The following is a 25,656-nucleotide window of genomic DNA, read 5'->3' on the forward strand; positions in this document are numbered from 1 at the left end:
ATTCACGCAGGAGAGATCTTCATATTGTGTTTCACTACCTGTTAGACCTGAAATCATGCCGGTTTCATTCACGTTTTCAGACATCCTTCCGTAAATCACAGTGAAACTGGAAAGCTGGAGAATATCAAGTGAAATATACATATCAGGGGTCATTTTAGGGCGTCATTTGGGATCTACAGGACCCCATCTAACGATGTTTTTTTTTTTTACCGAATATACCTACTTTGCCTACAAACCCAGCCTTTATCACTAAGAACATCGCCACAATTCCCACCAACAATTTCCCTCTTGAAGCCATGTTAAGGGGGCGTTTTCACCGAATTTTCCCTCGACTGAATTTTTCCCCTTTGCAGCATCAGTAGCACAGAGCCAGCCTCCGACCAGGCTACGCTGTTCCTGCTTGCTCTGTGGATTTTTTTTTTTTTTTAGGTTGGGGAGCAAGATTACGCACAAGGACAGCAAATAAACAGAACCAAAACAAAGCGCGCCGTCTTTCACCGTCTGTGTTCCGCGCAGGAGCATCTCTGGCCCGCGCTGATTCGCGTGAAGGAGGTCTAAACAGGTAGAAACTTAGAGGGTTTTTCATTTTTCATGCCTCGGCGCATATCCGGATTGACGGGGACGCTTTACTTTCCATGTCCGATGTGATTACACACATGCAGAGGATTGGAGGCTTCATGAAAAAACAAGGGGGCGGGCGGGGGCTCGTTCAAACAAATGGGTCGTTGTGGTTAATATGTCTATTGTACGATAACACGCAAAGGTGCTTCGCGCAGTTTCTAACGTTACTAAACAATTTGGTTTGGCCAACGTTAATCGAAGCCGACCTGGCGTAGCTAACAAGTTAACCCTTAGCTTTATGTTTTCCCTGCCATAATAAATGAATACACTTCTCCGTCTGAAATAATGTCGCCGGGTCTTGCTTTTCTGCAATTTAAATAACCGAGAAGTCCACTTAAACGTCTGCGTAGCTACGTCTAGGAGGTGTAGCTTGCTTCACTATTAACACTTGGTTCGGTACTGTAACGTTAGCCTTCATGGCCGCGGTCACATTCCCGTCCTTTTCCAGTCGGTTCGTGCGCCGCACACCACACGCACATGTAGTATCCCTCCACCTCAGGCCAGCTGTGAACCCCTGTGTTAATTAGTGCATTCATGTAAATGATGTGTGAGCTCCAGCGGCGCCGCTGTAGGCCACAGCCTATCAGACTTCAGTGCTGGAACTTGTTTACATGGAAACCTCGGGAGGAAGCGGCAACCTTTTCCCCGTAACATCCTCGGTCAACATATGGTTTGAAGGAAAGACAGAAACAACGACTGGCCTTTATTATGGCACCCACGATAGAAGCGGTGGACGTGACGTATTTTTTTCCGAGTACAATACGGTTCAGGTATGATAGAAATCTGTGAAATCACTTTATCGCGCAGAATTTGTCTCAGGTTGTGTAGCTTAGCCAAAGACAGGATGACTAACTTCACCCAGTGAACCTGTTTGATGGTTTCCTGAAAGGTTTCACGTACAAACAGCTGGCACAAAGCCCCCTGGTCGCTGTCATTCCGCTGTGCTTCTGTCGGAGGTCGCCTGTGTGTGTGGGCTCAGTTCCTCAGGTGTGACGCTCATTATTTAGAAATGGTGTGTGTCGGATTTGATATGGTGTGTAAAGGTTGAAAAAACACCAAAAAATCAACCCTCATGAATCATGTATAAGGACATATTTTTGTATGCTTATTTGTGTTACAGTAGTTTTCTTGATTTTTTTTGCTAACTCCACCACTTAGAACTCCACTTGTGTGCCACTCGTGTTTTTGTTTTGCATTTCTATTAAGATATCACTATTTTTTTTTTTAAAAAAAGTCTGTTAATCTTCATTATAAAAGATTTGCCAAATAAACCTTGTTGATAGTTTCGGTTTTGTTTGTCCAAGTTTTGAAAGAATATCAAATTTAAAAAGTTGTTTAAAGTTTTCAGTGGAACTACTTTCGACCAAAGAAATAGTCCCTGTGAAGTTTGTCTCCAGTGTGTTGTGTAGTTCAGCACAGGGCAGCAGTCACAGGGACACTGTTTCTGGAAAGTGATAATCCCCATAGATTATTTCATTGTAAATTTCAATGCCATGACCACTGCAAAAAAATTTTAATCATCTGCAGTGATTTAAAAAACAAAAAACAAAAAGGTAATTTAGAAGAGCCTGCTCTTTGACAATATCTGAATTGAGCTGTTTCTATGGTATTTCTGTTACTGACTTCCTGTGGTTGTGCTGTTCGTCTAGAGCAGGATGTCAGCCAGAGGAGGAAAGAAGAAAGCCACCAAGCTGTCCCGTTCAGCCAGGGCGGGTGTCATCTTCCCTGTGGGGAGGATGATGAGGTACTTGCGCACCGGCACACACAAATACCGCATCGGTATGGGGGCACCGGTCTACATGGCAGCAGTCATCGAGTACCTGGCAGGTGGGGTGGCATCACATGACTCAGTCTTTGTACCTCCCAGCGTGTGCACAGCATATTTTTGTGTACTAATTGCTCTATCTTAAAACACGTAGTGCGGATAAAGCTAGCGTTCTGTTTATTAAGGCACTCAAATTTATTTGTCCCATTATCCCAGTGTATATATTTTTACTTCCCTGATTACTAAGTTTATGAATTTGTTCTGTGTAATGAGCTCTGATTGTGTTGTGTTTAATGCCCTTTACCTTGCAAGATTCTTATTTTTTTGTGGCAATACACTGGCGTTTAACAACATAACTGTTTAATTAATTTCCAATACCTTCCCAGAATACCTAGAGTGCAAAGCATTATGAATAAATATGTCGCATATCAGAAATTATACAGATTGTAACAAAGTCCTTGCAGTGCTTCTTATAGCACAGGTCTAATTCTTTTAATGAATAATATAGAATTTAATAATTCTTTTGAAAATATGAAACGGAGAGCAGATTTATTTCTTCTGTCTGTGTCCACATCCCTGCTGCAACAGTTCAGTTTGTCTTTTAATCTTTATCGGAACACACTGTATGTTTAATGCTTTACACATCATGTTTTCTCTCATCAAAGCTGAGATTTTGGAGTTGGCAGGAAACGCAGCACGTGATAACAAGAAGGGCAGAATAACTCCCAGACACATCAAGCTTGCTGTGGCCAATGACGAGGAGCTCAACCAGGTAACCCAGAGCTCTGCAAGCGGCTGACTGAATAATGCGTGTGTACACCTGTACGTCGTATGGTAAAGCTACTCAGCATGAAGTGAAATGTAGATTGCGAACCAGGCTTTTTTGTCCAATGTCAGTACCTTCCAAAATCCTGTGGAAAGCCTTCCCAGAAGAGTGGAGGCTGTTATAGCTGCAAAGCTGTGTATGAGTTTAGAATGCAGTGTCATTAAATTCCCTGTTGGTGTAATGGTCAGGTGTCACAATACTGACACAGTACAACTCTGTATAGTGTAACTTAGGTGTACCCAATTCCGAATTTTTATCAGTTCCCACACACATTTATTATTTCCTAACGCATTATGTAATTTATTGTAAACATGAATAAAGGTGCAGATTGATTATTTTTTCATCCAGATGACAGCACACTCAAGAAATCAGGATAATCTCAACTGTTTAAAAAATAAAGTGTTTGACAAGCTTAAGTAAACTCAAATAACTCTCACTGAGGCTTTATAAAAACACTGATTGATTCGAAGAACTTCATAGTTTTGTCTTTGAATTGTAGCGTTTTTGACAATACACAAGTGTTTTCTTGTAACAGACCAACAGAGTGACGGCTGAGTCATATGAACAAGTCCAACCAGGCTATGTGCACCTCTCTCTGTCCACATTATGTCCCATGGGTGAAACAGCTCTATTTTCATGACACTGCATTTTTAAAACTGTGATAATCTGGTCATGGGTCACTCCTTCTGCATCTCCTCCCGTGGCTCGTCGTTCACACGAGAAAACACTTTGAATAGACACACGAGGGGACAGGAGACAGGTGGGACAGGTGTGACGGTTACCTCCACCGGTGCTGTCAAGTCTGAGCTGGGCCTTTCAGACCTGGGAACTGAAGCGTTTTACTTGATAAGAAAATAATATTTAACAGCCTCATTCAGAGTGAAGAGAACTTTGTTTTAAAATTGTGATGTCTCACAATTTCTCTCGTTCACATACAAGGAGTATGGGTGAAGTACATGTCTCACACACACACACACACACACATCTGCAGATGTACTCGACTCGTGCCAGATGTACACAACTTCCTGTTATGTCCTGACAAAATAATGAACCGCAAATATGCTCGTAATATTTGTTCAAAGGCAACTGTTTGCACACCCAGGTGGTGTTTGTTAAAACATTTTTTAATTTTTTTTTTTTTTTTTTTAATTATACCCGCTACATTTCATGCATCAGTACAATCAGTGAAAATGTTTCAATTTTTGGGGCACATATGCTGCTCTGGAGCCCTGACCTTGCCTGTATAGATAAGTCACATTAGTATTTATGTGGAGCTGAGCCATTTAATGCTCCTCTGTGTTCACCGGCTCGTCTGTGAGCGTGCCGGGAACAATGGCCTCATCGCGGCTTTCTCACGGAAAAACAGCTGCTGAGAGTAGAGCTTGTTTGCTTTTCTAAAACGAGCAGTGGGGTGCAGCCTGCAGAGGCGCTGATCCTTCTCTGAGCAGCACCTTTCGCTTTACACACAGCATTTTTGATCCCTAGTTAATATCAACATATTGAGGACTGTGGCTTTCGGTCGTTTGTTTGCCAAAGTGTCTCCGCGCTACAAGTGACATTTAAATTAGCAAGTGAAGAAGACCTCTCTCCCATCACTACAAGCACATGTTCTGCCGAGTGGTGTTCAGACTCTCACGACGTTGAGCCGGAGTGGAGCTTGTTTCCGGTGATATCAGATGTGTCACCATTCTTTCTTTTTTTTCCGATGAACGCAGCGCCGCAGCCATAACAAATGGTGTTTAGCGTCCACTCTTGACAATGTGAGCGAATGTGTTTTCCCTGTGTGTGAGGCATTTGCATGTCGATTGAAGTGAAGGTGTCAGCTGACAGCAGATGGTGTGTGTAGCAGCTAATATTTCAGGAGGCGTGAAGTATTCCAACACTGTTAACCTCTGTTGGGAACAACCACGGTCATTTCACATCTGCTTATACAAGACAAGTCAGCACTCATGAAGAAATAAGGTGTCTTATTGTATATGGTAGCATAGTACGTATTCAAACTGGAAGATTTTTTTCTCTGTCAGCTTCTGCGGGGGGTGACCATATCAAATGGAGGAGTTCTCCCTCGGATCCACCCAGAGCTGCTTTCTAAGAAGAGGGGAGGCCGGGTCAAAGTTGACAGCCAGGCCTCCGTCCCTGAGAAACAGGAAGAGCGTTCAAAGAGCAAGAAACCCGTCAAGTCCTTGAAAAAGGTTAAAGGCAAACGAGGACGCAAGCCAAAGGTCAGTCAACTCAACAGAATGGACAGAATACACAGAGGTGTGTGTTAAGACACCCATGTAGTGCAAAGGAAATGTTTGTCAGATTATTGAAGCCACCTTTCCAACCTCAGAATCAGGGGCTGCAGCTGATGACTGTGTTATCCTGTAGCGGGTTCGACTTTCCTCTTTTGTTTCATTCTTCTTTGGTGCGGGGTGCCAGTCAGTCAGTTCTGACAGTTAGCAAAAAAAACCCCAAAAACCCAATATAACAACTGTATATAAAAAAAACAATACAAGTCAGACCTTACAAAACCTTCTCAGTGCATACATAACGTTACGCAAAGCCAACAGCAACCATTAAAGCCTGGCAAAGAAAACAATGTGTTCAGCAAAAACAAAAAAGAAATGAAGTGTGTACGTGTACATGTTCCATGCACTTTTATTTCAGTCCAGTTCCATATACCTCGGTTCAGTTCAGATACAGGTTTTCCCCATTACCGTAGACATCAGACTGGTTGAGCAGCGCAGTGCAGCGCAGACGTAACTCAAAAATCCACTCCGGGTTTTTTCCGTAGAGCTTCAAACAAAAACAACAGAAAATTCCCACATTCAAGTTTTGTAAACATAGCGTCCATAATCGCAGTCCATCTGCCACATTTTACTTAAAGTACTCTTGGTGCTGGCGAGGCAGTCGATCAGACCGTCGGTCAGACAGTCAGTCAGTGGATCCAGCTCAGTCAACACATTTGTAGTACATGCAAATATTCCAGTTATTCCTGTGGGGTCTCTCCGATGGCAGTGCTTGGTATCTGGGCCCGGCAGCTGAAGATACTCAGTGAAACACTCCCGGACTTGACAGCGCGATCTCTTCGTACTGATACTCAAACTCTTCAATTGTGACATTTATGCCTACTTTATTCAGTGATTAGCCCGATGTGTTGAGGTGAGAAAATAGTCAAGATCCCCAAGTATGTATGAGTCATCGTCCCTATTCGTACCGTTCATCAGAGCAGGTACAAACAGTTTGCCTTCAGATGTAAAATGTGCAGGACAAGAGACTCAGCTTCGGTCTTGATACCAACATGATCCTTTCTTCACTACCAGAGCTTTGGAAAGATACACGTTTTTGAAACCATCTTTGATCTGAGTTAGATGCAGCCCTTTGAGACAAACTGCTTGTAAAAATGGGCTATACCAATAAAGTTGTCTTTTCTTGTCTAGAGGTTTCTGGAGCTTTCAGCCACCTTTTTAAATTGAGTCTGACACAAGTCAAAGTCCAAGCTTTAGAAAACTGTAAAATTTAGTTGAAAACTTAAGGTTAACATTATTTTGTCCAGCAACTCCGTCCATGGTGAAGAATTCTACACTGAACAATGTTTTAACCTCTCTTTCACTGAACAAAATACAGCAAACTGCGCACTGCATCTGTGTTAAATCAAGAAGTTTATCAAAATAAAATTGAATGGAAAAGTTTAGACTGAGGAAATCATGAAACATCTTCATGAAACATCACGAAGCACTGGATGACATTTTTTAATACCGTGTTGCTACCAAAAAATAATGAGGTTTAATACCCAACTGACTCTAAATTGCCCCTAGGTGTGAGTGTGTGGTTGTCTGTCTTTGTGTGTTGGCCCTGTGATTGACTGGCGACCAGTCCAGGGTGAACCCCGCCTCTCGCCCGTAGTCAGCTGGGATAGGCTCCAGCTCCCCCGCGACCCTGACGGATAAGCGGTATAGAAAATGGATGGATGGATGGATGGATGGATGAAATACCCAGCTGGATTGTTACCTGTTTAAGCTGAACGCTCTCTTTCTGTGTGATTTAAATATGCATTTTTTCCTCCATCTGGCAAAGAGCACAGACAACGAGGCCATACCAAACTCCACGGTGGAAGACGGTCCTGGAGATGGCTTCACTATCCTGTCAGCAAAGAGCCTGTTCCTGGGACAGAAGGTAAGAGCGTGCAGAGCAGTCGCCGAATGCCGCTGCTGATACGGCGAACCCGAGCTGCTCAATAGGGGTGACGCAATTCCACGAATCCATTCCAAGTATTCTCAGCACTGAAAGCTATGCCATTGTTAGGCTATTATTTTAAGATTGAAAGGAAGTGAAACCGAAGCTCATTTTGACTTATCTTTGATTTGGAAACAAAATCATGACAGGCCTACTGCACATAGTTTGTAAAATGATCCATGAGAACCAACTGAAATGACTCTCTGACATGTGCCATCAGAAAACTACAGCAGCTCTTTGTGTTGATGACTTTGTGAATCTGCAGCTTTCACTAACAGAGAGCGAAATCAGCAAAATTGGAACAATAAAGGTGGAGGGGATAATTAACCCGACAAACGCGGAGATGGACCTCAAAGACGGAGTGGGTGAGGAGGACGCGCTCGTGTGTGTTTTATTTCTTACTACCAGGCGTTTCAGACTTCCCTCTACCCATCCAGCCTGCTGTGCTCTCTGTTTTCAGGCAACGCCTTGGAGAAAGCCGGAGGCCGAGAGTTCCTGGAGGGAGTGAAGGAGCTGCGAAAAGCACAGGGACCTCTGGAGGTGGCATCAGGTACAGACACTCCCTACTGTCCACAGGCATTCGACAAGTCATGTGATGCAGTAATTCGTCGCCTCAAAACACCAGCAGGTTGATCTGAGTTTGGATATTCGCTGGCAGGCTGTCAGATAGTTCATAACTTGAACATTTTCTTAAGCCGAAGACGCGTTTCCTCTAAGCGTTTTAACCGCCGGATGCTCTTAGTGTGAAAGAGGCTGACGACATCTTAAGAAGCTCCAGAACCTGCAGGAAGAGCCGCAGACGACATGTTTTATTTAAGCTCTGATCGTTTCAATGTCATTGTCAGAGTTTCTTTTGTCCAGGCAGGTTGTGTAGAGTTCACAGACTGCTCTGACCGGGTTCATGCTGGGATTCTGTGGAGTTTACTTTTGCTAAATTCTGCTAGATTTGGCATCTGATGTGTGTGATGGTGTATTTATTTATAGCCATGTTCAGCCTCTCAGAGTGATCCTCCACAGTGTGCCTTTAACAGTGTGTTCATACAAGGGGTTCTTTCATGAGACCCATTATTATGTTCCTGTGTTAGAAGCAACCTTCAACCCAGACTTGCTCCAACCACTGCTGGGTGCGTGGAGAGCCGTTACTTCTGTAGCACGCTAGTGATGCTCCGTCATGTTGCTGTGACAGCATGTTAAAGGTCCAGTGTGCAGGATTTGGGGGGATTTTAGGGCGGCACGGTGGTGCAGTGGTTAGCACTGTCGACTCATAGCAAGAGGGTTCCATATTCGAATCCCGGTCTGGGCCCTTCTATGTGGAGTTTGCATGTTCTCCCTGTGCCTGCGTGGGTTTTCTCCGGGTTCTCCGGCTTCCTCCCACAACACCAAAAACATGCACATTAGGTTAATTGGCTACTCTACATTGCCCCTAGGTGTGAGTGTGAGAGTGTGTGGTTGTCTGTCTTTGTGTGTTGGCCCTGCGATTGACTGGCGACCAGTCCAGGGTGAACCCCGCCTCTCGCCCGTAGTCAGCTGGGATAGGCTCCAGCTCCCCCGCGACCCTGACGGATAAGCGGTATAGAAAATGGATGGATGGATATTTTCATTAGTGTAAAATCATCAGCGTGTTTTCGACACCTTGGGTCCATGTTGCGCCACCACCGTCAGTCAGTTCCAGTGTGCGGCTTCACCCCTACATGCCACCAAATCTTACACACTGGACCGTTAACATAAATACTCTGAGTTTATTTTTTTGCCATCAGTGTCACAAAACGATGCCTAACAGGAAAACAAAACATTAGCTGCTATGCACACGGAAACAACACAGAAGACCCGATGAACGTTTGAAAGAAAAACATTATGACAACAATTTGACACCAAAAAAAAAAACTTAATGAATGAATGAATTGAACAGGGTGTACTAGTAAGACCCAAGGTATATGTTTGTGTGTTTGCACCCTTCAGTGGCAGTGAGCCAGGCCAGTGGGATGGCAGCACGCTTCATCATCCACTGTAACGTCCCCCAGTGGGGGTCGGATAAGTGTGAGGACCAGCTAGAGAAGACTGTGAAGAACTGCCTCTCAGCAGCGGAGGAGAAGAAGCTCAAGTCCGTGGCTTTCCCTTCACTTCCTGCTGGACGGTGGGTCACTAAGAGCTAACCTCTCCATCAGACTTCAGGCTCGGTGTCAGTCACAGTGTCTTTGAACTGAAGCCTTTTGGGGGCTTGGGTTGAAATTACTCAGCAGAGAAACAGTTTCGATGGTCGGTCTCATTTCTGATATAAACACAATGCGACAGTAGTCCTAACAGGTCAGGCCTAGGGACAAGGACTGAGTGCAGTCAGGTTCATGTGAAGACGAAGGTGAGTGCGTTGTGATAAATGTATCACATAACCATTGTCTATTTACAAAGGACAGGATCAGCTTTAGAAATGGTGAAACAGTGAAGGAGTTGAGGAAAGTTGTCTCAGATCTATAAAAACTAATTTCCCCTTATTGTGTGTGGGGGGAAAGAGGTAAAAAAAACAGCCTATAATTATCCAGTAATTAGAAGAATAAATGAATATCCAGCAAAGCACTAAATATAAAGCAGAGTCATTCTGTTCTTTGGCACTGCGAGCAGCATGAAACTGGTGGATTTGGCCGTATGACGTGCTGGTGAGTGTCACAGCGCCCCTTGAACACCTGAACTGCAAAACACATTTTAAAATCCATCAGTGAAGCTGCCTGTGAGAGAACAGAACAGCAACGGTCATTAAAAGTCCCCCCGCTGCTTTCCGGTGCAGGTGCGTCCGTGTGACGCGCCTGCACCATACGTCAGCCACAGCACACTTTTAACATCATTACATCTGCACAGGTATGCAGATGAAAACACTCGCACTTCTCTTAAATGTCTGCTGTGAGGGAATAAACGCATCCCCCTTTCATTCGAGACTAGCCTGTCAACACAGTGGGGTGTCAACACGGGGGTTGGCCTGGCAACAAAGTTGATCCGGGCTCAGCTTGATATCATGTTGCGAGGCAGCGTTCTGTGCGTGCGTGTTCTGAAGCGATGTGCAGAGCCTTTGAGTTCATGGATGTGACGTGGCCTGTGACACTGGCTTTCCAAACAGAACGCTGGCTCAGATGGTATCAGCTGAACGTATCACGGCATCACGTAAAGCTGTCTGATAAGCGCGGACAGCCTCGGAGGCTCATCATTATGGTTATTTGCGCAGTGCTGACAGCATTAGTATTTTGGCGATTCAGCCGTGAGAAGCAGTAATGACAGTCATATTACATGTTACATCATTAGCATTTACAGCTTTGTTACTGTTAGCTGTGGGTCATGTGAGTAGTTCAGTGTCTTGTTCGCTGCTTCTGACGTTTGTGCCGCTCAGTCCAGATTGATCTCACAACCTTAAACTCTCTCACAGGAATGGATTCCCAAAGCAAACGGCCGCCCAGCTCATCCTCAAGGCCATCTCCAACCATTTTGTGTCGTCCACCAGCTCGTCTCTGAAAAACATTTACTTTGTTCTGTTTGACAGTGAGAGCATTGGAATATATCTTCAGGAAATGGCCAAGCTGGACGCCAAGTGAGGATTATTGTTTTGGGGTTTTGTTTTGTTTTGGTTTTTTTTTTTTTTGGGTTTTTTTTTAACTGTTGTTTGTTGCAGGTGGTGTAGATAGGTGATATGACGTTAGGGATTTCGATGTGGAATGTGTCTTGGTTAAAGAGGAAAAAAAAAAACAACCAATATTTGTGAGTGGAGTGCTGTTCACATTTTTGTTCCACTGTCCCTTCTTTTTAGATTAGATAATTTAAATGCGTACAGTTTGCCATTATGGTTCCTTGTTTCAATGATGTTTTTACATTCCATGTACAAATATAACAGATTTTTTTCCCCCCCTGGCTTCTGTAGTTTCTGATACAGTTAGTTTACTAAAAACTGTGGTTCTCATTCTGCTTTGAAATAAAAACTCAGATGTTTTACACCAGAGATCCTCTCACACTTTCTACACTTAAAAGTTTTTTTAAAAACACCTCACAAACTTGAGACTTGACAATGCAGTAAGATTTGTCCCAGTGCAACAATGTGGCTCACTGATGTGTTAGTTAGTCTGTAGTGCTGAGTCACTACAGCCTGCCTACAGTCAGCGTTTTATAAAAGTGAGGTCATCAGGATCTAATCAGTTCACCAACAGATCAAAATAACACATAACGCAACTTCCCACTGGTGCGACACTAGAAAAATGACCTTACTGAATACCAGTTTGGTTACTAAGTGCAGAAAATACAGCTGACTTTTATTTTCTATCTCTTCTGTTTGTGGTAGAAATGTAAATTATTGTCAAACACAGAGGATCTAAGGTCCACTAATCACTATTTAAAACATGGTGTAAAACATAACGTCCTCCTCCACAGCAGGGTCCTGTCCCCATGTCCTCTCAGATGTTCTTTTGATTCCCCAGTATAAGTGTCTCTGAAATCTCCCAGACATGAGTGAAAAAAAAACAACAAAAAACCCAACTACACAAGAAGTACTATTTTTACATTATATTTATTACATAGTAAAAAGTACTTTACCTTTCATTTATATATACACATTATATTCATGTTAATTTTCCTGTTCAAGCAAGAATCAGCTCCTGATATATTTAAGAGTCCGGTACAATAAAACACAGTTTACAGAATGTCATGTTGGTGGATGTATAAGGCTGTAGTGTAACCTGACTGACATACACACTCTGTATCTATGTCAACAGTACTGCAGTGGAAAAAGTCAGCGTTCTCTTTCCCAACTCAATAAATAACATTAAACATCAGTTAGAGAATCCCAGGGCCACTCTGAATGGAGGTGAAGCTTTCGGTCCACACTGTAGCTCCTTAACGTAGCCGATTAGACGGCACCCGTGGCGTCGTACACAAGGCGCAAGCGTGCAACAACGCCAGCAGTTTTCTACGGAAGCAAACTGTAGCAACTGAACACCTGATTGTGAAATGTCAACACCACTAAACCTAAAAGTACTACAACATGGCACTTTGATTTGAAGTCAGATTAAAAAAAAGACCATATGGGATGTGGTATGTTATAAACAGGGCCAAACAGATAAATAGCAGAAAGAAATCTTGTACTGCAACATTATGAGGTAATAGTGGGTGGCCAACACTTCTCTCTCTTAACCTGATGTGTCAGGAAAAATCCCTGCACTCACAGGCTGACACGCATGTGTTACCATGGTTCCCAGATGATAAATTTGAAATTTTATCCAGATGCTCCGATCAGTCCCGGGTCTGAGACGCACAGGTTTTGCTATCAGAACAGTACAAATGAGCCAAACTGCTAACGCCTGAGTTCTTGTGATGCTTTTTAACAGTCCCACTGAACAAGAGTAAAGATGAGGTGTGCTCCGTACCCCTTTGCAGGGCTCGAAAAAATTCAAGCTACCAAAACAGAGATGAGTAGTTTCATTTCGATGCTATAATAATGCTTTTCGATGAGAATTAAAATGTGAATTCAGTAATCCTTAAAATGAACAATGGTGTTAAGCTTTTTTGTTTTTGTTTGCTACAATCAGCTTCCATAGTCCTCCCTGTGATGTGGTGACGGGTAACCCAGTGCTGCCAGAAAGCCCCTCAGGCCCTGAGGATTAATCAACAGTGCGCTCCACAAACATGATACCATTACATCAATACTGAACTCTTATTTCTTAGACTTAACACAAACCATAAAAGTCATTATTTGGATCTCTAACTGTCCGCCATACAATGCAGCAGGCTGACTGCACTACATTTTGGAATGTTGTAGATATGACATCTCCTTCACGTGCACACGCTCCCTCTTTATTTAGTGAATTCATGAGGTGTCCAAAAATCAAAGCTTCAGGGGCAAAACTGAAAAGAAATGGGTAGAAGCGAACAGTGTCTCTTCCTTTGGCTGTTCCAGGCCAACAAATGCGTTTGGGCTGTTGGAAATGATATAAATCAAGTCATTTAACTGGTCAGTTTGCAGTCAGACTCTGATCCCTGTGGAGTGGATCTTAAGATCTCTGGGACATCTGTCTGAAGTCAGAGCTCTGGAAATTGAATCTATTCAACATCATGCAGTACCTAAAATCCATATGACTTAACGTGTGGGGATCCTTTACTGTCCCTCCTCCCTAAATTGTTTACATCAATATGAAGCACAGGTGTTGTGAACCGAGCCGTGAGGTCAGCTCGGTCTGATCAAGTTCAAAAAGCAAAGAAAACAAAACCAAAACAAAACATTGCGCATCCTGTTTCTACAGAAAACTTCATATGATTTGATGGGAGAACATGGTGCTGGCAGTATTCCAATCTTTCATACTACACTTTTGATCGTGACATCAGGCTCCTGTGTTTCGACACCCAGCGTTCTAAAAAAACCCCCACAAACCTGATGTTGATAATAACAGGAACTGCATCCTCACATATGGAAACTGCTGCAAAGGATTTAATCAATCTGTGACACAAAGTTCATCCTGGATGCCTTTTTTAGAACAAAGTGTTCAAAGCAGGGCCGTCAATGAAATCACGACACCGAGTATCGTGTGTGTGTGTGTGTGTGTGTGTGTGTGTGTGTGTGTGTGTGTGTGTGTGTGTGTGTGTGTGTGTGTGTGTGTGTGGATACACCCTGTGTGGCTTCTTCCTGTGTGCCACCAGTGTAGTTTATTTAGACTATTTCGTCACACATATGCTGTCCTGCTGCCCAAAGTGCTAACTAGAACATCGAGCATTGAAAAAAGTCCCTAACAAATGCGCTTTTTCTTCCTGTTTGAGTAACAACTGTTAAAAACTAAGTCGAGCAGCTGGTTTAGGGAAAGACTGAGCCTTCTGAAACATTATATATTTGTGAGGGGCTTTTTAAATATAGAAACCGATGGGCTCAGGTCTGATGGTAACACCTTACACTCCGAAGAAACTGTGGCGGGGGAATTACTGGATTTTCTTTATTTTCTATTTAATTTATTTAGTTGTGTTGGTCTAAAATATATCTGATGTGAGTCTGAGTTTAAAAATGCTGGAAGAAGAATATGCTAATCACATAAATAGGCCAAAGAGCGTAACGTGCACCAACAAGTGGTGTAACAGCGTCACATGTTTAAGGGGAGTTTTCCTCGAAATTAAACGCGGTACAGTTGAGGTGTCACATGTTATTTCTCTTCTCGTACATATTACATCTTTTTTAAAGAACCGGGGCACAAGCAAATGTTGGCGTTAAGCTGAGGTCTGTTGGGTCCAGTTGTTAAACGGGAGATGCTGACTTCTCTTACTTGACCTCGTCAGAAGGGCTCGTAGGTCTCGGACTTGGAAGCAGCGGTACAGGGGATGTGGCTTCAATAAGGGCGGGGTTCAGGATGATTGGCAGGGACATGGGCGGGACACCCACCTGCAGGGGAGAGGCGAGGGGCTGCAGGATGAGGGGGGACTGGCTCAAGGGTGAAGGACCCTGTGCAGGGGACGCCGTCAGGGGCATGGGCATGGGGGGAATGGATGGCGGCACCGGAGACGATCGGTCTGATCCTAGAAATCACAGAGAGAAAAACAACAGAGATATTTCAGGATAGATCAGCCACCGTTCAGCTTTATACTGACACGTGGTCACAGCCATCTTTCACATATGATCTCATGTTTAACTGCTAAATGAAATTAAGGCTCAAGGGAACGATGCTCAGGTTCGATTTAGCCTTTGTTTCTATTTCAGTAGCCTCCCCACCACGTGGTTAGAGGCTACCGCTAGATTTCATTTACTGATACAATACATATTAAAGAATGGGCCTTCATTGAATATTTAATATTCAGTGGAGCAGATGGCTGTTCTGCTTATGAATCCATTCCTTCTTCTTCTATCAAAAGCACAACACTTGCTGAATGGGCCCTTGCACTCCCATGCCTGTCCCTGTGTGGTGACAGAAACATGCACTAACTGTACATCAGTTCCAGTATATCACTATATCTGGACACTTATTAAAAATGAATCTTGAGGCATACTGGATAACGTATATTTGAGCTACGACGACTTAAAATTTTATGGTTTCAAACCTGCAGTGTCCCCATGTCATGCTATTTGCTGAAACCTCACAGTCTTTACAATAAAGCACAATGCTTTTCACACCACACGTGAGGTGGACCTGATTAACCTCCTATGGGGAGTACACTGAAGTATAAACACATGTCATTTCCTGTTGCCAAGAAGTGGCGCCATCACTTTTACTGAACATTGGCATGTAGGTGTCTTCAGAACAGGACTCTTATCAAACATTTGAACTTCTATATATAACATCTGTCTCTTTTACCGTTGGCACTGGTCGGTTGGGACTCCTGTGGTGATGCTGGCCTGCTGGGGGTTTGTGTCTCTGCAGGGGTAACTGGAACTGGGACTGAAGGGGGCAGCTGGGCAGGCGGTGGAGATGCTTGAGGGGATGGGGGCCGACCTGCTTGGGGTGTTGGCTGCACAGGCTCTGCTGGAGGACTGAGTACTGGATCTAAAAAAACAAAGAAGATACATGAGAAACACTAGTGTCAGCTCCTGGTACCACAACAAATTAACATTCACATTGTTGTGACACTGCGTCAAGCCCTTCACCTTCTCAGACCAAAGTCATGTTCTATTCAATTCAATTCAGTTTATTTATACAGCGCCAATTCACAACAAAAGTTATCTCATGACACTTTCCAGTTAGAGCAGGTCTAGACCAAACTCTTTAATTAAACTGTAATACAGAGAGACCAACATTCCCCTTGAGCAAACACTTGGTGACAGTGGTGAGGAAAAACTGCCTTTTAGAAGGCAGAAACCTCGGAGCAGACCCCAGCTCAAGATGGGCGGCCATCTGTATCCCTGTGTCTGCTATGTACCTGGTATGACGGTCTGTTTGAACAGCTCCTCCCTCAGGTGAGGCAGGAAGCAGACGATTCGTTCCCAGGTTATTTCCCACAAGTCTGAGAATCCTGTCCTGGAGTCAGCGCTGTGGAAGATCCCAGCAGTGTCCATAACCAGCAGCATGTTCTTCAGAGACTCGGGGATTGCCTCCAACTAGACACACAAACACAGCAGCAGCAGCACATCAGCAAGGTCAGCGAGTGAATCAGTCATTCAGTACCAGGTTCAGACTGTACAGTCCTGGCAAACGGATTTCTTTTGGTTCCAACATTAGTGATTTTTACAACCTGAAGGGAACACTCCTTCATTTGCTGAGAAAAATCCTTTTAAAAGTTGTTCTGCATTTTATTACTAAACATTTTGAGAATTCCTCAACTAAGTTGTTTTCTTAACAGCACAGATTTTTATTTTAATGCTATTTACTTTTGCATAAAAGAAAACCAAATACGCATAGCATCGGGCCAAAATGAGCAGAATTTATTCTCAATGGGATTTGATAGAAACCTTTGCTTTGCTTACATATCTGTACTAATGAACAGATTTTATTGCAGACCACTCGCTCATGTTCACTATTTCACCCTTCTGCCTGTAGTGCTGCCACAAAATATAAAGGGCAGATCATGGTGCTTAGCACCATAACACTTTAAACTGATACTGAATTGGCAGTTTGACGAAGTTTACTTTAACTGAGGGAAACGTGGAAACTGAAAGTAAAGAAAGCAGAAGCAAAAAAAACAAACAAAAAAAAACAAATGAAAACTGCAGCTGCCGCCTCTTTCGTCCTCAGCCTCAGCCTCACCTAACTGCAGATTCTGCCCAATGTTCCCTCAAGGAACTTCACATTTGAATAAGGCCCAGGTGGCCTTGTTTTGTTCCCCACAATGCTGGAAATTTGTATAAACGATTTGGCTAAAGAAATCAAAGCTGGTGTAGTGGTTAGCACTGTCGCCTCATAGCAAGAGGGTTCCAGGTTCGAATCCCGGTCTGGGCCCTTCTATGTGGAGTTTGCATGTTCTCCCTGTGCCTGCATGGGTTTTCTCCAGGTACTCCGGCTTCCTCCCACAATCCCAAAAACATGTATACTAGGTTAAATGGCTACTCTACATCTCTAAGTGTGAGTGTGTGGTTGTTTGTCTTTGTGTGTTAGCCCTGTGATTGACTGGTGACCAGTCCAGGGTGAACCCAGTCCAGGGGGAACCCCGCCTCTCGCCTGTAGTCAGCTGGGATAGGCTCCAGCCCCCCTGTAACTCTGACGGATAAATGGTATAGAAATTGCTGGATGGATGGAAAAGGCCCAATTTTTCATCAGATTCCACACACTCATTGTTAGGAACCTAGCCTACATCCATTAAATCAATGTTCAAAAAATCTTTAAATTTGTATGTATGTATCTATCTTCGCCCAACATAAAAAAATGGGAGTAGTCCACAGTTTCATGGTATAATTTATCTAACACTGATCTACATGGTTAAACTTAAACTAAAGACTACAGGCCTAAAGTAAAAGATGCCAAATACCCTTACAAAGCAGGTGTTGTGCTTTTTGAAATGGCTAAAAGGTTAGGATTCCTTAACCCACAGATTCCTCCTCATCCTTTACACCATGGACTTCAACTACTGTTGAGTGTTGAGAGTCCTGCCATCTTGAGAAGTTCACTTATTACTTATTACAGCTGGATGCATCAGCAACCGTGATGAGACCAAGTGCGAGGCTAAGGTGGAGAACTTTGTCACATGGTGTGAGCACAACCATCAGAGACCAAGGAACTGGTAGAGGACCTGAGGAGGACCAAGGCTTTGATGAAACCCATTTCCATCCAGGGGACTGCTGTGGACATTGTAGAGGAATACAAATGGCTGGAAGTGTACACAGACAGTACACTGGACTGGATTGATATTATTGGAAGAACACCGACGCTGTCTACAAAAACAGCCAGATGTCCTTATTTCCCGGAGGAGGCTGAGGTCATTTAACATCTGCTGGACGATGCTGAGGATGTTTTATGAGTCGGTGGTGGCCAGTGCTGTCCTGTTTGCTGTTGCGTGTTGGGGTTGAGGGTAGTGGATGCCAACAGGCTCGATAAATTGATTCAGAAAGCCAATGGTGTTGAGGGGGTGGGGCTGGACTCTCTGATGGCGGTGTCAGAAAGGAGGATGCTGTCTAAATTACATGCTACACGCTAAATTACAATGTCTTCCACCCACTCCACGAAGTCCTGGTTAGACACAGGAGTTGTTTCGTTGACAGACTGACTCCTGCACAGAGCGCCACAGGAGGCCATTCCTGCCAACAGGCTCGATGGAGGCCCGTCCTGCCAACAGGCTCGATGGAGGCCCTTCCTGCCAACAGGCTCGATGGAGGCCCTTCCTGCCTGTGGCCATCAGACCTTACAGCTCCTCCCTCAGAGTGTCAGACACCCAGACTCAATAGATTAAAAGACTGATTCTGCAATTTAACTGTGTTTGCTGCACTATTTCTGCACTTTTTTAAACAAATACTGCTCTACCTCATACTTGTACCGCTACACACATACTTTTCATATTTATTTTATGTATATTTGAATATTTTAGACATATTTTCACTTCTATTTTTATTCGAATTCTTTGGCCTGTAGACTTCTTATCTTGGTTGGAACAACGGGTAACAAACACAATTTCCACCAGGGATCAATGAAGTATTAGTGATTCTGATTTTGATCACATAGGGTTAAGGGAGCACCAGGTGATCCACTACCACCTGCCCAGGACAGAGCGAGCCAGAGTTTCACCGTCGCTGACCGAGCAGTTGATCTATTCCGAAAAAACAACAATATATCATGCACAATAGGGAGAATCCCTTTCATCAAATCATAATCCTGTGAAAGATAAACAATACAAGGAGCAAATCACACACACTTAAAGCTATGGAACAGTGACCTTTTCACGCTGCGTCATCACAACTCTGCTGATGAATATAAACTTCACTGTACTTTTCACCGCAGACAATTATGATTATTCTGTATACTGTTCACTTTCATCTTTGCCGGTCATTCATTTTTGACCCACGTCTGCAGATAATATAATAACTTATAAAAGAAACAAAATAATTAATTTTCCTAAAGTAATGAGTGATGACAGCTTGTTTAGACATTACAAAGAAAATGTCAGCTACATATCAAATAATATTGAGAACTAATATGCATCGTTTTGAGTGATTTAGTCTATCACAGGGTTCAAAAACTATTTTTCTGCCAATCTCTGAAGTGTGTTTATGTTCATTCACTGGTGCATGATCAGATAATGATAAACAAACAACTGTGTTTCAACTAAAAGGAGAAAGAACACCCATGAGTCAGTCTGTGGAATCATTCCAGGATCATTCCTGATTCCAAGCTTGTAAATAAACTCCTCACAGCCTTTAAATGGAATCGTATCAGACATGAAAAACAATGTCTGACAGCCACATGCGAATAAAGATATGGCAATCAGTCTGAAAAATCCCAGCAAAATGCTGTCTGTTAATATTAACGCTCACCAGCAAGTCACTGGATCCTGCATGCATGTACTTGTCCATGAAATCCAGAATGGTGAGCCAGAGGGCAGCAAAGGTTGGCAGGGAGAGCAGAGGAGAGAGGTGCTGGAGGAAAACCTGGACACATGAACAACAATGGAACAAAGGAATCAGGCGCAGCTGCTGCCAGAAGAACGTTAACTTCAACAAACTGTTGATTTTTGCCTATTCAGGGGCTATACAGCAGACATCCTCAATTTCCAAAGGAAGGAACTTTCAAGGCTTTGCACGATCCAATTTAAAAGTTTTGGCTATTATTCCTATTGGCTATGATGAAGTGTTTGTTTTCCACCTTAACCGCTAAGACAAAGATGCAGTATTTAAAACTTAAAACCGCTAATATCTAAACTGCTTATTGTAAATGTCCATTCAAGTTTAAAGAGATACTTTCTGATTCGTACAGGCTCTGTTCACACTTGGTATAAACATGCACCCTGAGTGGTCCAATCACACGTGGACACTTCTAAGCACAAGATGGAATGCACCCAAGACACACTTAAGGATGCATTTGAGATACAATCACTCAGAGCACATTCAGAGGTGGTCTGACATATGAGCACATTCTTTTTGCAGTGTGTATGCAAATATGTCCTGGGCCAGACTGAAGGACCTCCCGCTCAGCTAATCTAGATTTTCTATTTATGTGGTAACTGTTGCTTTGATGCATATGACACGTTTGCTTGTTGTCGTTGTTGCGTGTGGTGCTTGTTGATTTCAACCTTTGACAAGAGTGTGCAGGCTCTCATCCTGGTCTCCTCCATACCACCCACATCTGCTGGGCTGATATTGTCAAGCAGCTTAGTCAGCAGGGGGAAAAGCACCTGCAAAACAAACAGACCACATCAGCAAGTTCCGAAAATCTTGTTTAACATAAGAGCAGATAGAGGACTTGAAAGTAGGACTTGTAGACACGTAGCTTCTCCTTCCATTTCTTACCTTATTGAAGCAGGATTCCCACTCAGTTGCGTCAAGTGTCTGCAGATCGTGCACCAACAGTGCCCTCTGGAGGTATGTGAGGGCCTGCATACGGACCTGTCGCCTGGCATCGCAACACAGCCAAGCAATGCCTACAGAGGGCAACAACATATCACACACGAGACGTGGACGAGATTCAAACCGGCCTAAACATTGATTTCAACCTGGGATGAACTCGAGACAAAAAACAGTGCTTAAGTTGCTGAGTGTGTTTTACTCTCCACCTTTTGCTGATCTCTCTTGGTCTCTTCAAAATCATTAAGATGCATCATTCAAGCTACAAACATACTGTACACACTTACAGGCATATGGGGGTGTTACAGGCAAGAGCAATATCAAGTACATTGATATTTTAACACTTGATCTTTGATGAAAGTAACCTCTTGCTAAAACATTCATTTATGTTTATAAGAGAGGGTCTAGTGGTTCATCAGGACACACATTATCAGGCTGATAAATTACAAGGCCGATAATGGGAAATCTTAAATGATCAGATATTATATTAGAATAAAACTGACTTAATAATACTGCTGCAGCTGGGCAGAGTGCACACTGTGGACTTGAGGGTCAGACATGTCGTCATGGTGTGGATTTCAGAGGAAGACAATGCGATATAAATGTGTGATACACAATATTTCTCTCTCTCTTTCACAATATTTGTGAGGGTTCAGAGCGGAGGGAAGACAAAAAATTCTATTGGAGCTATGGAATATTAAATCAGCCATCTTTGCTGACTACATTTTAGCCTTTTTTTATCCTCAGTTGTACATAAGCGACAAAGTACAAAACTGTGAAATAACTGGTTATCTTATTGACCATGGGAAGCAGAGAATTATTGTGGTGGTTGAAAAAAACAAAATTGTATAACATGACTCCCAAGTTACAAGAGCTGTTGTCTCTCCATACCTTGCAGCAGCGGACACCAGCAGCTGGTCCAAAGAGTCTGGGAGTCGGCCTCGATCTTCCTGCCTGCAGCCTCCAGATGGCGCTGCTCCTCTGCCCAGGAGCTGTAGATACTGGCAGCCCGGGTGTGCAGTGTGTGCATCAGGTCTAACAGCTGCACCGTCACAGACACCAACAGCAACGTTAGCAAAAATAGGATGTATGGGTTCATATCTACAGTTAGAAGATGAAATGTCACGCATGGTGACATGGTAACAAGTGAAGCTGAGCAACACTGTAGAGCATATGCTCATATAGTGATCAGTTACATGTACATCCACGTATTTTTTAACTATTTATACTCAAGTACATCATGCTGTTTATTATTGAAATTAAATGATGAGCTGTAGAAAAAAAACATGCTTTTTTTTTTTTTTTTTTACAGTTAAAAGTATTTTGCTAATAACAGCCTTCCTTAAAAAAGTTGATCACATCTTAAAAAAGTACCTTTTAAAGGAAGCCAAAAGATTTATTTAGATGTTAAACAGAGTGATGAGAGGACACATCATTTCACCAGAGGAGGACAGACAGAGTATATTTCTATTTGTCAACATGAAGACTCTTTTTCAAGCACATAATATAGTGTGCTTGTTAGAGTGAAACTTTATTTGATTGGGTTTTGGCAATATGTCAAGTTCCCCCACAACACAACTTAAAGGATAATACCAGTGTAATACTGTTTTCATTCTGATGCCAACTAAGAAAAGAAACCAAAAATTCTTTTCATTGAATCTGACACTGGACTTCACTGCTATTCTTTACACAATAACAAGAAAATAAGGATTATTTTGCAGGTTGGGCATCCAAACTGTAACACTGACTGCAACTTTAAAGAACAGTTCAACATTTTAGGAAATCTGTCAATAATACTGTATGCTTTATTTTATAGAGTGAGAAAAAAAAAATGATGGTTAAATATCTGTGCATTAAGGACAAAGACAGAATCAGGACAAAGCCTTGGCGTGACATGACATCTGACTGAGACATAGATCAGTGAGTGCTAAAGCTGTGGCAGACCATATACTTGAACATTAAGACTTGGGATTCTTAGAAGGTACGAGGCAGGCACGACTCTGTAACGCTGTGTTTGTCATATAGTTTTCCACAGTCTTCTGCATGACTTGAAGAAGCAGAGAGTTTTGCTTGCTCAGTTTCGTTGACTCATTTCGTTGGTTTGGTTATTTTGCATTTATTTTTGCGCTTCTAACGTGCACAAGTAGGCTACGTTGCTAAATTGTTCCTTCCTTTGTCTGGTTTTAGCAGAGAAGAGAATACAGGTGCTCTCGGTGGAGTCACAAGCATTGTTTAGAGTCAGTGCAAACAGTTCAGGTGGCCAAGATGCGGCCAGAATGCAAGGCAGCCGTGCCCAATGGAATGAAGCATTGTCTCTATGAAAAGACAGTTAAGATGGACTCAGTCAGCTAACTGCTTGTTGTGTGGTTTAAATCAGCGCCTTAAAAAATGAAAAATGACTAGTTTGGAGAAACAGGAAATTTAGTAACTCATGAAATAGTTTGTGCAAATTGAATAAAGAACTAGAGGTTCATGGTCAAGCAAGGCAACCACATGTTTTTTTAAATTTATCAAGAAATCTGTCTGGAATAAGGAGTTAAAACAATTATGGCAAGTACATTTAAGTACATTTCTGAATCTAACCAAGGTGTTCTTTTGTTCCCCACAATGCTGGAAATTTGTATAAACGATTTGGCTAAAGAAATCAAAGCTGGTGCAGTGGTTAGCACTGTCGTCTCACAGCAAGTGGGCTCCAGATTCGAATCCCGGTCTGGGCCCTTCTATGTGGAGTTTGCATGTTCTCCCTGTGCCTGCGTGGGTTTTCTCCAGGTACTCCGGCTTCCTCCCACAATACCAAAAACATGCACATTAGGTTAATTGGCTACTCTACATTGCCCCTAGGTGTGAGTGTGTGGTTGTCTGTCTTTGTGTGTTGGCCCTGCGATTGACTGGCGACCAGTCCAGGGTGAACCCCACCTCTCGCCCGTAGTCAGCTGGGATAGGCTCCAGCTCCCCCGCGACCCTGACGGATAAGCGGTATAGAAAATGGATGGATGGATGGAAATCAGAGCTTCAAATTATGTAATCATGAGTGAAAGGGAAATGGAAAGTATTCTTTTGTATGCAGATGACTCAAATTGTCTTAATTATATTAAGTATAGCTTTTTAAGTATTAAAAATGGCAAAACAAAAATTAAACATTTTAGAAATTCCTATAGCATAACCTATAACAGAGGTACAACTTTTTGAGGAATCACTGGTAAAAGTAAGAGGAGGAAAAAGCCTGTCATTAATAACCTTTATCTGTGTGGAGTAGCTCCCTTTCTCCTTTTGTGTGAATGTTTCATTTGTTGTACTACAAATATTTTGTAGTAATGTAGCCGTGTCTTGTATTCCCATGTGGGCGAGATGTTCACACAAAGTGTTATTTGTGCCTTTTGTTTTATATTTTTGAACTGTGAACAGAGCCAGGCTAGCTGTCTCCGCCTGCTTCCACTTATTATTTGAAGTTAAGCTAACCATGCCGTGCCTCCAGCTCTGTACTTAACACAAAGACACTGATATGAAAGAAAAGCAAGAACATTAAGAGTTTAGTTTGCAAGTCCAAATAGTCACAAAGCACTACTTGCCCCTCTTCATTAATAGTTATATTTGTTTGACTAAGAAGTGAGTCAAGAAGATGTTACAAAGTGCAATTTACAGATAGTGTGCACATTAGTGTGCACACATTGACATGTAAAAGGAAAATCAAATGGTTAAGGTCAAGGTTAATGCCAACTACATCACTAATCACTTAGTAATCAGTAAATTACTAATCAACTGACGTGACTTTGCTTTTTGAAAACACACTTGGTAACTTTGGAAAAGCAACAGTATAAAAACACACTGATATTATCCTTTAACCTTACACCATAAACACAGTACATTTGGGATACTATCAGGAGGAGTGTAATGACCTGCTCAAATACTGACATAATTCTAAAGGCCACAAGGCTTCACTATGTGATATTTCCATTGTAGACATCATTTAGAGTTACACCCGTCCCTAAGTGTCCCTTTGGCAGCCAAAGCCATGGGTTTCCAAAAACATCTTGACACCACAATCCTGCTATACTTTAGCTGTCACTGCCACTGAAAAGACAGGTGGGAGGTGAATAATAAACATCTGTGGGTGAAATAAGATGTTTTTGGAATGGCTGGGCTCAAATCAACAAAAGGTAGAAGGGTAAAGAGTGCTGTTGTACTTACGTCCTGACTAACCTGTAATGACACCGTGTGGTAGCTAGCTGGGACACCCTCGTCCTCCTCATCATCGCTGTGGGAACGTGATGGACGCTGGCTGGTTACACGGCTGCCACCGCGCCTCGTACCACCTCCACCCTCCTTTTCCTTTCCTCCTGCCTTCTTCCTCATCCTTGACTTGGAGGAGTCATACTTGTGGCTTTTCTTCTTGTCATGGTTGCGGTAACCTGGGGGAAAAATCATTTTAAAAAAGATTTTATTTAGAATTTGAAACTATTTTAAAACCTTTTTCCCACCTGCCCACTACAGAAATGACATTTTAATTGATGTTTACATCTGTTTTCTGTGTTTCAAAGATGTTTAAATGAGCTAAGGCCGGTTGATTGAAAAGAGGAAGCAGTTATGGCACAATGCATTTTCTTTGAAATATCAGAACAAAAAATAATGCTATGGCTTTCCTCTGTAGAACAGAGAGGCACAACTCCTTGTTCAGTATGTAGTTTCTTCTGTGCAAATACAACCTTCAAAGTAGGTGAAACACCCTCCAGCACCATGTGTGACTGTAGGTCTTGTATTCCATGTATACTGCCTCCAACTGCAACTATCTGAAACTAACAGTGAAAA

At 42.8% G+C, this 25,656-nt stretch overlaps 2 protein-coding genes across 5 annotated transcripts in view; one reads left to right on the forward strand and one right to left on the reverse strand.

Annotated features, from left to right (window-relative positions):
- Nucleotides 1–429: 429 nt before the first annotated feature.
- Nucleotides 430–11,406, forward strand: LOC124066332 (core histone macro-H2A.2). 3 transcript variants are annotated; one of them, XM_046402619.1, is made up of 9 exons: nt 430–562; nt 2,276–2,448; nt 3,052–3,158; nt 5,237–5,434; nt 7,272–7,370; nt 7,696–7,795; nt 7,891–7,980; nt 9,390–9,564; nt 10,840–11,406. In XM_046402619.1, the coding sequence occupies exons 2-9, from the start codon at nt 2,277–2,279 to the stop codon at nt 11,003–11,005; spliced, it is 1,107 nt and encodes a 368-aa protein (XP_046258575.1). In that variant the 5' UTR covers nt 430–562; nt 2,276; the 3' UTR covers nt 11,006–11,406. The 3 variants fall into 3 exon arrangements, with proteins under 3 accessions (XP_046258575.1, XP_046258573.1, XP_046258574.1); XM_046402617.1 differs by lacking the exon at nt 430–562 and adding an exon at nt 1,149–1,391 and having other exon boundaries at nt 2,271–2,448; XM_046402618.1 differs by lacking the exon at nt 430–562 and adding an exon at nt 1,188–1,391.
- A 542-nt stretch (nt 11,407–11,948) lies between these two features.
- Nucleotides 11,949–25,656, reverse strand: part of gbf1 (golgi brefeldin A resistant guanine nucleotide exchange factor 1) — a 79,596-nt gene continuing 65,888 nt past the window's right edge. Inside the window, exons 33-40 of one of the 2 annotated variants that reach the window (XM_046402615.1) lie at nt 25,051–25,259; nt 21,742–21,892; nt 20,797–20,927; nt 20,580–20,681; nt 19,825–19,938; nt 16,287–16,464; nt 15,725–15,913; nt 11,949–14,951 (exon numbers count right to left, since the gene is read on the reverse strand). In XM_046402615.1, the coding sequence (XP_046258571.1) occupies nt 14,698–14,951; nt 15,725–15,913; nt 16,287–16,464; nt 19,825–19,938; nt 20,580–20,681; nt 20,797–20,927; nt 21,742–21,892; nt 25,051–25,259 (1,328 nt within the window). In that variant the 3' untranslated portion in view covers nt 11,949–14,697. Of the gene's footprint in view, nt 14,952–15,724; nt 15,914–16,286; nt 16,465–19,824; nt 19,939–20,579; nt 20,682–20,796; nt 20,928–21,741; nt 21,893–25,038; nt 25,260–25,656 lie in introns of both variants that reach the window. The other variant, XM_046402614.1, reaches the window with a different exon arrangement.

The sequence above is a fragment of the Scatophagus argus genome, chromosome 10, assembly GCF_020382885.2.
Source record: "Scatophagus argus isolate fScaArg1 chromosome 10, fScaArg1.pri, whole genome shotgun sequence".
In the NCBI taxonomy this organism is placed as follows: Eukaryota; Metazoa; Chordata; class Actinopteri; family Scatophagidae; genus Scatophagus; species Scatophagus argus.

Bases quoted from the DNA above. Each gene is read 5' to 3' on its own strand.
- LOC124066332 (XM_046402617.1), top strand. From the start codon at position 1,233: ATGGAAACCTCGGGAGGAAGCGGCAACCTTTTCCCCGTAACATCCTCG. The intron at 7,371-7,695 runs GTAAGAGCGTGC...GTGAATCTGCAG, and splicing joins GCCTGTTCCTGGGACAGAAG to CTTTCACTAACAGAGAGCGA. The intron at 7,796-7,890 runs GTGAGGAGGACG...CTCTGTTTTCAG, and splicing joins GGACCTCAAAGACGGAGTGG to GCAACGCCTTGGAGAAAGCC.